Genomic DNA, 12,702 nt, shown 5'->3' with positions numbered 1-12,702 from the left:
CTGGTTCATTGGAGAATTGATAATGATATACAGACGACTACTCGCATAATTATTAATGGGGCCAAGGGGGGGGGGGTCGATCAAGTAAGTTTGCTTGTCTATCCATGTCACCCTTGGTATCCCCCAGCAATAAGGGGAAAAGAAATCGAGAGAGAAGGAAAATAATGGGAAGGGAAAGAGGAACTAAAACTAAGTCTAAGGGGAAAACAAAAATAAAGATGGGGTAGAATAGAGAGGCTGCATGCACCGGGGGATGCAAATGTGTCGATTAATATAGAAAATAAAGGAGAAAAACAAGAAAAAAAATGTAGTTCAAGACCAGAATTTCCAGAAACGCCCTCGTCCTTTGCAGCTGGCTCGGCCTTTCACAGTAAGTACGAGATAATTCATAGGCCTATACCATCACATAACTAGAAGAAATTGAAGAAGGAAATACAAGCATCAAATGTGCCTATTTAAAAATACCATACTATTCTGATGCGCAGAATTAGTCTCGACGTCGGACTCCTTCTGTCATGTCTGTGTAGTCTGCTTCCTTCAATTTTGAACTTGAAGAATCTGGTAGAATTTGGACTGGATAGTGGATATAGACAATTGAATTCCAGAATATCTAGTGATCTGGAATAGTACTTATAAGCTGCATATTTAGGACCTACAATCTACAGTGGAATTTTCTTTGCACTTGCAGATAATCGGTAACTGCAACCATTGATCCCCTCCGAAAGATCCCGGAGTCAGCTTCTGTGCGCGTACAGTCCGACGCTACTATATTCGTGTAAGTAGTAGTAAAGTAGTACTTAACACCAGTCACTGCACAGTATAACATACTAACTAACCTCGTAATTAGCTTGTGTGAGTGACTAATATAATACTAACCTCGCAATACGTGTGAGTGGGAACGAGTATGCGATACCAAGGGCAAGGCAACAGTCATTGGGTGATTTCAATAATTTCAAGTACAGTGTTGAAATCTGGTGTTGGAGTTGTGACAACACCGTACTTGAATCAGGCTGGTGTTGAGATTGACCTTGGAAAATATGGTGTATTTCCGGCAGTTTGTGTTGAAGGCTGGTGTTGATTGTCATCTGCTGAACCCAACACTGCACTGTGGCTGCATGGTGTTGATGATCTACAAGCAATTTCCCCATTCAGCAACACCGGCCCCCAGGGATTGGGAGAATCGTGATTTAAAGTTCAGTGTTGGCGTTGATGAACTGTAGCTCACGAACAGGGGGCGAACACGACGAACCATCTCCGTAAAATTATCTTTTACATTTAAGATGAGAGCAAATCATTAGAGTTTTAATACATTTCAATGAAAAATAATATAACGCTTGGTGTTGGAGCTCAGTTCAGCAGCCCTTTCACGCTCTCAACACCGTACACCATACTTGAAATCACCCAATGACTTGCTACCTGGCATTCCTGCCTTATTTATTATACGCTGCCTTGAATTGACCTGGTCGGTCCTGCCTGGCCTAGCCTGGACCGAGTGTTTTCCAACTGCAGTCAAACCTGTAGTTGCTATGTGATCGAGGCATGCTACACTTGACGCTGAAATATCATTTAATAGTTATGGTACGAGCGAGACTGGGCCATGGCCATGCATATTGAGATATCAGTTGACTTCTATCTTAATAAAAAAGAGGCACTCTTTAGTTACAGTAGGCAGTAGTTACGTTACTCTGAGTGAGGCCAAGTTACGCGACCTCCCTTTTAGATTTTGTAAATACTGAGAGACTGCAATTACACATGTGAGTTTTTGTGATAAATAAATATCACACGTAATTCTCTTGATTCCTCTTAATTATGTGAAGAGACTTGTAACAGAAAGAATGAAAAGAAATAAATAGCTGTAATAATAGTTGTAATGTTTTTTGATAGAATCATGAACAGGTTACAGATGATGATGGCACAGTGTTGAAAACTGTTTGATGGAGATGGTGCATCGTTGGATTTGTTTAAAATTAGACCAACAAAGAATCAACGTTACAACAACATTTAACCGATATTAGACAAACATTGAATCAACGTTTACGCTAACATTGGACTAAAGTTGAATCAACTTTCCATCAACATTGGACCAACATTATACCAACGTTGGATCAACGTCACCCAACGTTGGACCAACATTGGACCAACGCTGCCAAACCTGCCTCATCTGGACAATGATTATGCACTCATGAATATTCATTACATCAGTAAATGACCAAAATTTTAGGTAATATTGCTATAATAATTAGAGTATTTATGTTTATTCAATATTTCCACCATGAAAAGTTTCAGAAAAGTATGTGGCTCCATTACCATATCATTTATAATCAAAACATATTATTCTAAGTGAAATATTCAAGGTTAAGTGTGGAAAATGATATTAACTGTATTCTGCCAAGTATAGCAAAGTTGCTCTATATATAGGAGTCAATGACAGGATACAGTGGATAGGTGTAGGATGATAGGAATAGAATATAGGATTAGGATGTAGGATTTTAGGATAGGATAAGACATGATGATAAAGATTAGAGTGAAGAGTTGTAATGGTGGACTTCACCTTGAAACCAATTAATGTTTTGTTAATTACTGCCATACGTTGGAATAACGTTGGAGCAATGTTGAAGCAACGTTGTGACAACGTTGTAACAATGTTGGAGCAATGTTGCCAGACAACGTTGGAGCATTGTTGCTGGACAGCGTTGAACCAACGTTGTAAACATAGTTGGACTGACGATGTATGCAAGTGCACGTCCATCGCTGCTTCAACGTTGCCCATCAACGTTGCAGCAATGCTGTTATTGATGACTCAGCCGACATTATACCAACGTTGGAGCATTGATGGTGGACAACGTTGAACTGACGTTGGAAATGTTGTTGGTCTGACGATGTATGGACGTGCACTTCTATCGATGATGCAACGTTGCTTACCAACGTTGTAGCAATGTTGTATTTGACTATTTAGCCAACATTGGATCAACGTTGCCAGACAACGTTGAAACATTGTTGCTGGACAACGTTGAACTGACGTTGGAAATGTTGTTGGTCTGACGATGTATGCGCGTGCACTTCTATCGATGATGCAACGTTGGCCTGCCAACGTTGAGGCAACGTTGGGAAAAAATTTCCAACGTTGATCCAACGTTGGTCCAACGCTGTATTGTTACCTGGGTAACTTAATCACAAATACAATAGACAAATGACCTACCAATGTAAAGCTTAGAATCTCTTCTTTCATCTGATATTACCTAGATTATTCCTCATTCACGCATGAGTGAGCAAAAACAATCTGAAGAAAGGATATTAAAAACTCATTTGGCGGGGGTATCCGAATTTCAAAAAGAAAATCACATGCCTAAAAAGTTCAATATCTGCTCTTTTATTTGATACCTTAATCATAAAAAGTGGTCAAGAAGTAAAAAAGTTATGTTCCCTCGAAACAATGCTTGTATTTCCATAATTTCATTAAATAAACATGTTTTCACCGGTTTCCCACAGAAGCTATCGCATGGTTAACAAAAGACTTAATGCATGGCTGATCGTCAACAAAACGGAGTGTCAAGTGAGTTTGAACGCTAGCCTGAAGATCCTCTTCATTTTACGAAATTATTGAAATTCAAGCCTTATTTCAAATGACCAGAACTTTATTTCTTGACCATTTTATGTAATTAAGGTATCAAATTAAAGAGCAGATATTGAACTTTTTAAAAATGTGGTTTTCTCTTTGAAACCCAGATACAGCCCGCCAAATGACTTTTTGGTATCCCCTCTTCAAATTGTTTTTGCTCACTTATGCGTGAATGAGAAATAATCTAAGTAATTTCAGATGAAAGAGGAGATTCTAAGCTTTACAATTGTAGGTCATTTGTTTATTGTATTTGTGATTAAGATATGATAAATCATCGATAAATCTCGGTTTCGTTTTTTGTGGGACGCACTGTATAGAGCGTCATGCAATGGGTTTTCCCTTTCTGTGTTTGTCGCGGAAATATACATATTTTCCTTTCTTATTCTCTCTTGACCGTATCGGCACGTAGAAGTACATGTAGTGCAAGTCATGATTGATAATGCAAAAAAGAGGAACTAGCAACAAGTACAGGAAGTGCTTCTGTATCCCTTCCACTATTAAAAGATCTTAAACAGGAGTTTACCAGCTGCTAATTATCATGTAAGTACCCAGGGTAAAAATCATTTGAACCTTCATAAAGGAGAACTGAAAGCCGTTTTATTTAATTAATCCATTACCAGGATTTCAGTAGTTTTTAAAAGTTGTAACTTGTTTAATGAAAAGTACCCTGTACTGGCTGCCGAAAGAAGTAGAGATCGATCAAGAGTAATTTACGTCAAACTAAATCTAGTAAAATTATTTCCCAGTTTGCATGCGTTCATTTTATCACGTCTCTCGTTATGTTGAATGCTTGTTGTGATTTTACTCTGAATGTAGTAAATAAAAGAATAGAATAAAAAAAATATCTCAAGTTTGAAGGACATTGAATTTTGTCTACTATAAACCTCCATTATAATAAAATGGGGTAGAATCAATACAGCCATCAAAAGAAGCTTGGAAGTTATGGCAATGGGGTAAAATTGCATGATCATAGATACTCGTATCAAACTAATAACGAAGACCAAATGATGTCAAATTCTTTCATTTTTAATTTAATATTGAGAATGACTAACAGTGTTTATGTGAATGTCATACCAATCATAGCTCTGTTATCAGTGGCGTACCTAGGATTTTCCACAGGGGGGGCAAAATCGACCGCCAAAATAATTGACAAGCAAAAAAAAAAAAAAAAAAAAAAGGTCTTCAATAAAAAATGAAGGTTATTGCTCCAGAAAAAAAAATGACAAGCAAAAAAAAAAAAAAAAAAAAAAAGGTCTTCAAGCTCGCCAGGGGGGGGGGGCATAAAAGGTCTTTCAAGCTCGTCAGGGGGGGGCAGTGATATGAATTTTGTATGGGTTGTGGCTCTTCAGGGGGGGGGGCAGAGTGCCCCCCTGCCCCCCCCCCCCCCGTAGGTACGCTAGTGTCTGTTATTCTAATGCTTAAAAACTTACAATTTTGTTGAGTATTGATTATTCTTATATCATGATTTTTTGTTATAGCACTACGAAACATTATTGCTAAATGAATTTCAATATTATTAAATATTGATATTAAATACAAATCAACTACCACTGCAAATGTAACAAAGATGCTGAGTTGAAGATGTTTGAATAAAGCACTTCTCTCATTGTTTTAAAGAATACCAAACAAGATGGATGAGGACATACTAAATGAAGGTAGCAATTTAACAACCCAAACCGAGTCACAAGTCATGAACGGGAGTAGGGATTCAGACCTATTCGTATTTGAAGATTACAACCAGCGCATTGCTATAGCCACCATCCTTTGTATCGTCTTTTTGGTTGGATCCATCGGCAACACTCTTGTCATCACTGCCGTCATTCTTTCACGTAAACTCCGTTCATCCACCAACTGGTTCGTCGTCAACCTGGGCTGCTCAGACCTTCTAACATGCCTCTCTTTACCTTTTAATGTTGTCGCCATGCTAAGCCGTGACGGTTGGCCTCTTCCTGGTTGGATCTGTGCCGTCAATTCTGCGGTGATTCTGATATGTCTAGGAGCTAGTGTCATGACGTTGTTTCTCATTGCCTATAATCGCTGGTACATGCTGACTAAGTTAAGGGGAAACTTCCAGAAACTCTACACAACTCGAAACATCTGCTTGATGGTACTCAGTGCTTGGGTTTACCCTGCTCTCTTGGTCCTGGTGCCTCACTTTGCAGGGTTGGGTCGACTGGGATATTCTTACAACTATAAAGCATGCTCACAGGATACAACACTTCCTAACTCGGACCTATATAGCCTGATAGCAGGGGCGGGTTTAATTATTCCTGTATTCTTTGCCATAGTTGTGGTTTACATTCGGATCTATCTCTTCGTTACCAAACAAAGTAAAAAGATGGACCAGCTCAAAAATGCAGGCATACCCGGGTCTCAGAATGTTCAAATAGAAATAAGCTCATCAGAAGTTTCCTCGGCTGCACAGAGCAACCTCTCATCCTGCAATGCAACCAAACAAAGCTGTTCGACATTGAACACGGACATATCACAATCAACAGAGAAAGGCCTGGATGAATCAACTGAGGGTGACATAGCTACAGCCAACGTAGACAATTTTCAAAATAAGTCATCTCCTGAAATTCCTGGAGTTCTTTCAAAGCGGTCTCCTGAAGAACCGAAAATCAATCAGAAGCATCGACGACTCTTTAAGCGAAAAGCACATGAAAACAAGATACAGCCACAACTGAACAAGATCAATGTCACGGTAACGAAAAGACTTGCCATTGTTGTTTTAGCCTTCTTCATTTGCCTCCTCCCGTTCGGTGTAAGCGTTGTTGTTCCTCCAAGCGATCCTGGTGTCCCTTGGACCGGTTTGATGCTGACACTTAATAGTTGCGTCAACCCTTTGATTTACGCCAGAACAATGCCAGAGTTCCGCAAGGTAATGCTGGCTATCATTCGTTGTCGCCTTAAGGACGTTCCACAGTTATGTTTGTGCGCATTATGTTCTGCGCATAGTTTACACTCTGCGCGCTGACGTCACAATGGATGAACAGGTGATTAACTAGCTGCGGGTATGAGCTGATTTTTCTTATCTTCTGCACTTTAACTGCAGATCCGATGCGTTATTTCATGAAGCTAAAACATGGAATTATTCCATGGACCATTAAAAAAAATTCTTTACAATTTCAAAATACTTTACTCTGCAGTACTGCCAAGAATCACGAATATTATCCCGAGTTTGAATAAATGGTAAAGTGGTTTTGATTTTTTCTTTACATAGATACAAAGCATTCGGCGCATTTTTGGTGTTTGAAAAGCACATTTGCTCTAATAAAATTGCTGATAGTTTAAAAACAAGCACATGAACCCCTATTTTTTAATGTTTGTACCTCTTAGGTATACCCTTTTCTACAACTCTGCAAATTTTGGTAAAAATGACATGGATTTTGAATAAAGTGCAGCATTTATTGTACTTTTGTAGTTTGTTACTGAAATTTCACATTTTTTTAGATTGGGATTTTGTTATCTTTTACGCCATTTTTAAGAATTCACATTGCTGTTAGACTTAAAATTGCAAACAAATAGCACTATAAATTAATTCTCCATTCTGACGATACAATTATCAACTCACTTGCGAAATTTGATGACTTTTTCATGTATTTTGACTGAGTAATAGAGGTTTAAACTCATTGTAGTAATCTTGGGCGGTCTAAAAATGCCAAATTCTTTTGAATGCGCAATTCTTAAGAACATTAATTTGGTTGAACTTTGAAGCTCTATAGCAAAAAATCAAGCACATGGACCTATGTTCATTTTTGCATATTTCGAACATTAAGGTTCTAAAGTATCTATGTGCAAAGTTTGGTGAAAATGACATGGATTTCACTTTAACTGTGGAACGTCCTTAAAGACATACCCGATCAAATTGCATGTTTGCGTCGATTTCGTTAACATGGTTATGTCGTGGTATAGCATGACTGATGTCATCTCGAGAAACGAACGTTATAGACACCCGATCGGTTGCTTAAGTGCGTCGCTTTGTAGCCTTGGGGTCGCTCCCCCCCCAAAAAAAAAAAATGATGGTACCCTATAGGTGACACGACATTTGCCCCGGGCTTATTACGTCTAAGATATAGGGTTGGGGTTAGATCGAGTTGCAATATATCAAGGGTTGGGGTTGGTAATTCCCTTTAACGTCTGGAATTTACAGCAGAGCAACTGTCGCCGGAGCAAATGTCATGGAACCTTCCTAAGATATATCTCGACCAAATGGTTACAAATTTCCAAAGTTAGATTGATATTTCATTATGGTATATTTTATATTTCAAAGTTACACCGATGTACCTATGTCCATTGTCATAAAGTGGTTGCGTCCGTGCAGCACCGCGTGTGTTACTACTGTGGAGAAAAAAATTTGGAACCTGTTGCCAGATATGTTGGATGTCTTCAGGCGGCAATTTTGAGGCGACTATGGTGCATGGCGTAAAATTTATAAACAAAAGTTAAGAGCAAGCAAACAAATCGACACTTTTATTACAAAAATCAAATTTTGTGATAGATTTTTACATAATATTCAGAAAATAATATATTTTACCCTTTTCTCTTTCCTTTTCTATTTTTTTTCTTGGTCGTGGTTTATTTTTATTTGGGGGCGGTGGGTGGGTGGGTGGGTGGGGCAAAAGTCCCCCAAGGCCACCCCCCAATCTGTACGCCACAGTATTCAGGTCTTAAAGAAAGTGCCTGGGCGTGGAATGGGCATGCTTAATAAGCGAGTTTGTTAAAGGGCCTTTAAGACCCGCGGTTGTATGGCAAGCCCTTTCAACATTAATATTTTATATAAAAAATAGGAAATATGTTAAAAGGGCTTGTCATACGCCTGCAACGCTGAAACTCCGGACATCACTGAACGAAAACTCGCTTTCGACTAGTGAGGAACCTAACAGAAATTCACAAGTATTGTGGGAACTATTAATATCTGTGATTATGAGTTACATTACACTGACCATGGAACTATGGAGGTCGCTTCTACAATGCGTACATCAAAAAAAATTCACTTTGAAATAATGCTTTAAAATCATATATTTATAATATCCTGAAGCTTTTTCCACATTTACACATCGGTGCAGATGATAATATAAAAAATCTTTCCGCTTGAGTGAGCACCACTTTCGAATTGTTCGTGAAAAAATGATTTGCGCAGAACTTGGAAATAGATATGTGAATAAAAGTAGACGTTAATCAGGAAGAACACATGAACTTTAGCTAGGAAGATTGATTTGAAGATATCTTTTACATTTTTAGCTTGTTTCCTTGCCCAAAACACTTCACAGAGTGCCATTCGGGTGCCATTGCGCCCCCTCCCCACACACCGAGGCCATCGTGATGATATCTGCTCTCGTATCTGCTTTAGCTTTGATTCACACGAAATGGCTTAGGCTTGATTTTAGGTTTGTTAATCATTGTCAATTAAGCTTGGGAAAAGTGTGGAGAAACAAGTATTTAAATGATAAAACTTCGTGAAATAATTCTGGAGTTTGAAATAAACTTTGGTTTACAGGCAGTTGTTTGTGTCCTCAGATCCAGCTGGCACAACAAAGGTAAATTTGGGCTGACCGAGGGTTTAAAAATTAATTTTGGTGGCAAAGTTGTTAACAAAATATTTAAATGTATCTGTTTTATTTCAATTCGCTAAAAATGCAAAAAAAAAAATGTACATGAAATATACCACACGTTCAGTTTGTTTTCGCATTTTTTTCCTTGACATGCTTGACACGGTGTGAAAATGAGCATTTCTGCGCAAACCGATTTTTGCGAGCTTTACTAAAATGAATAGTGCTCACTCAAGTGTAACATTCTCCCAAAATTTGTACTTTCATTTAATAGATGAGACTCAAACCCATGAAAATGTGAAAAATTATTCCCATGTATATCATTCAATGTTCATGACTTACAAGTGTAAACTTTTTATTGATACACACTATACTTTTCTAAGAAAATAAAATCACCAACATGTCCGTTTAATTATAAAACTAGGTATATCATGATTATCATGATTTTTTTTTATATGTGAAAGGTTTATTTAACTTTAAAAGGCGTTCTGTCTTGAAAGGCTTATCTCAGATTTTGCTGTCTTTGTTACAATAGTTGCAGACTGTTATATGCCTTGAAAAAAAGGATGGAGATTTTTCCACTCTCCATTATCAAATGGTAAGATCGCATTTTATTTGAACCTGCTGAGTAAGTTCAGTGAATAGAAAAAAATTAAACATAGCACTGGAAATATTGCACAAATTTGATACAAAATAAAAAGGTATGGCATCTGACGTTATATTAACACAACTTGCCTTTCATTGCAATGATTCGATCTCACAACCACACTCCTTTTCTCTTAATCTCTTTCCCTCTCCCTTTATTTCTCTTGGACATTGCTTTGATTTATGATTTGCCATCGTTTTCATGCTGGTATTATCATCACGAACTCACATTTTGTAATATAATTATAATAATAATAATAATAGCTGGTTTTATATGAGCGCTTTTTGCCTGAGGATACAAAGCGCTGCTATTCAGTTACCCAGTGCATGGAATTTGAACCCACGACCCTCTGTATCAAAGGCGATAGTCAGAACCCCTAGACCACGACGCACTCATATACTATCAGCATTCTGGAGAGCAAATCCTCTAGTTTGCTCCATGGTTTGAGCATGTAAGAATAGCTAGGCTTGAAAAGGTGTGCGGACTTGTTTTCATGCCGATTGCCTGCGTGTCCTCTCAACCATCGACAGTAAGGAAAGCACAACGATCACAATAATTATATTTGGTCCTACCATTTATTGAGGAAACATTGTCTTTACAACACGGCGCCGAAAAGGGGCGAGGAATAATGTATTGGTAACGAACAAGCTAGCTAGCGTCACAAGGTGGCGCTATAACACATCATATAATGGCGTGACACTTTCTTTCCTTCTTTATCTCCCTGTTTAAACAAGTCCACCAATCAAGTAAAAAAATGCAAAGCAACACAAGTATGCCTAAACCACCATCCATTACAGGGGTCCCTCACAACTGTAACATGTTTTTACATTCAATGAAAAATGCAAGAGCAGCCTAAAAGGCTAAATCATCATCAATAAACAAAAGTCCCTCAAATTGGAACATGCGTCTACATTAACTAAAACATGCAAAAAACTAACTAAAAACAAAAATAACACACAATGCTATTTATACATATACACTCTGTACTTAAACAATTATATTTCCACACTGTTCCAGTTATTACACTATACTACCTTTTCTCTTAAATAAAAGGAATACATAGCAAATACAACTAGATATCAACTTCCTATGAATAAAAAGGTAGTCACAAGTAAGGAACATAACAACACATATTAAAACTTAAAAAAGGTAGTGCATACAACGACCCCCATCTCAATCACTGCTCTAAGGAAAAGCTATAAAGAAAATGTATACGAGATTTTAACTTCTTAACACGATATGGTACCTCAACAAAAAGTATTATAGTAAGCACAGTACCCGTATTAAAAAAAATTACACTGGCTGTATTGACATAGCTAAAATACAAAATGAAGTCCAATAACCAAAGTAAAAAACTACCAAATGTAATGAGATATATATACAAAAGTGTATTAAAAAAGACCCTTCTCATATTAAAAAGGCAAACAACGATTAGAACAAAACCCAAAAATAACAACTTCACATGGTAATATATGCAAAGCATGATAAAACATCTTCAACATAATAGTAGTTCAATTAATTATAAACAAAGGAAAAAGTGACAAGTGAATAATAATGAAAATCTTGCCAATTTATGAAAAAAATTGTGGGTTGAAACATAATTCATGACACATCATTCAAATCAATGCTATCAATAAATCATCTGGATAAGCATAGCAATCAAACAGCAAATATCAGCTATCATCATCATAACAAATAACAAAAACCACACTTTAAAACAAAAGTAAACAAATGCCCTTTGCATGGCAATAAGTCACACAATATAAGGTAACTGTCCCAATTATAAACACAACAACCAACACATGTTTGCTAGGTTTTCCTTTTTGTTTTATTTATTTACAATTTTTGGGAAACAAAAATACTCATGTAAACTGCAAGCAGCAAAACAGTGACATTCAAATGAAATAAAAAGAAAGTGTATACAAAAAGGGAATAAAAATCAGTCCAAAAATTAACAGTATCTGCACCAACCTAAAAATAGCTCATTAAAAAAATATGTACAAACATCACATAATATTGTAATGACTCACAATCCCAAAAAGGTGCTGTAACAAGGACTTGCATCAGTATAATTTAAAATCATGTAAAAAGTCATAAAAAATCTGTTTAAAAAAACATACTATTATTATAACAAAAGGCAAATGAATGACATGATTAAAGAGGAAAAAAAAATATTAACGTAATATATCAAGTCCGGAAAGCAAAAGCTATGGTAAACAGAGTTCATCATGATATCATCATAGGAATGCCAATCGTCATCATCATCGAGATCAAGAGTACTGAGTAATACTAAACGCACCGTGGGGGGCGACCAGGACGAGGCCATATTCTTGTGACGCAAGAATGGCATTGCCAGGACAGATGTATGTGCGCAGTAGTAGCATGGACACATGACGCGACAACTGGGGGGCGACAAGGTGGTGGTGTAGCTCCTCTATTGCCATGGCGATGAGTGTGCCCCACATGAACTGTAGAGGAGATAACACCTGGGGCAATCTGGGCACCTATAGGGCAGCTAGGAGGTATGTCCATCTTCTCAGACTGGGAACAACAGTAGTGGCCATCAACTTTCGTCACACGTGATAGTGACAAAGTCCTTTCGAGTTTGTCTACAACCGTTGTCGGCATGGGGTCAGCGAAAGTTTGGTGAGAATTAGGACCCTGATATCTTCCGCGGGCAGGGTTGACTGAGGCAGTACCCGCAACCTGGGTCCGGTGAACTGAAGACCTTGTGTCGAGAACAGTGGGGCATTGCACTAAGCGATCGGAAGGTTCAGGCCGATTATCATGTTCAAAGTAGGAACAAGGATCCTCACTAGATATACTAAAACTTGTGCCCTGAGTAGTAAACATGTCAGATCTGGTAGGGTCAAGATGGTCAAAGT

At 37.7% G+C, this 12,702-nt stretch overlaps 1 protein-coding gene across 1 annotated transcript; it reads left to right on the top strand.

The window, feature by feature from the left end:
- Positions 1 to 4,062: 4,062 nt before the first annotated feature.
- On the top strand, positions 4,063 to 7,627 carry LOC129259969 (5-hydroxytryptamine receptor-like). Its single transcript, XM_064114427.1, has 2 exons — positions 4,063 to 4,159; positions 5,237 to 7,627. Exon 2 carries the CDS (start codon positions 5,250 to 5,252, stop codon positions 6,594 to 6,596), a length of 1,347 nt encoding a protein of 448 aa, XP_063970497.1. The 5' UTR covers positions 4,063 to 4,159; positions 5,237 to 5,249; the 3' UTR covers positions 6,597 to 7,627.
- Positions 7,628 to 12,702: the final 5,075 nt, after the last annotated feature.

The sequence above is a fragment of the Lytechinus pictus genome, unplaced genomic scaffold (genome assembly GCF_037042905.1).
Source record: "Lytechinus pictus isolate F3 Inbred unplaced genomic scaffold, Lp3.0 scaffold_19, whole genome shotgun sequence".
Lineage (NCBI taxonomy): Eukaryota > Metazoa > Echinodermata > Echinoidea > Temnopleuroida > Toxopneustidae > Lytechinus > Lytechinus pictus.
The sequence above is the reverse complement of the archived record's forward strand: the minus strand, read 5'-3'. Positions and strand labels throughout refer to the sequence as shown.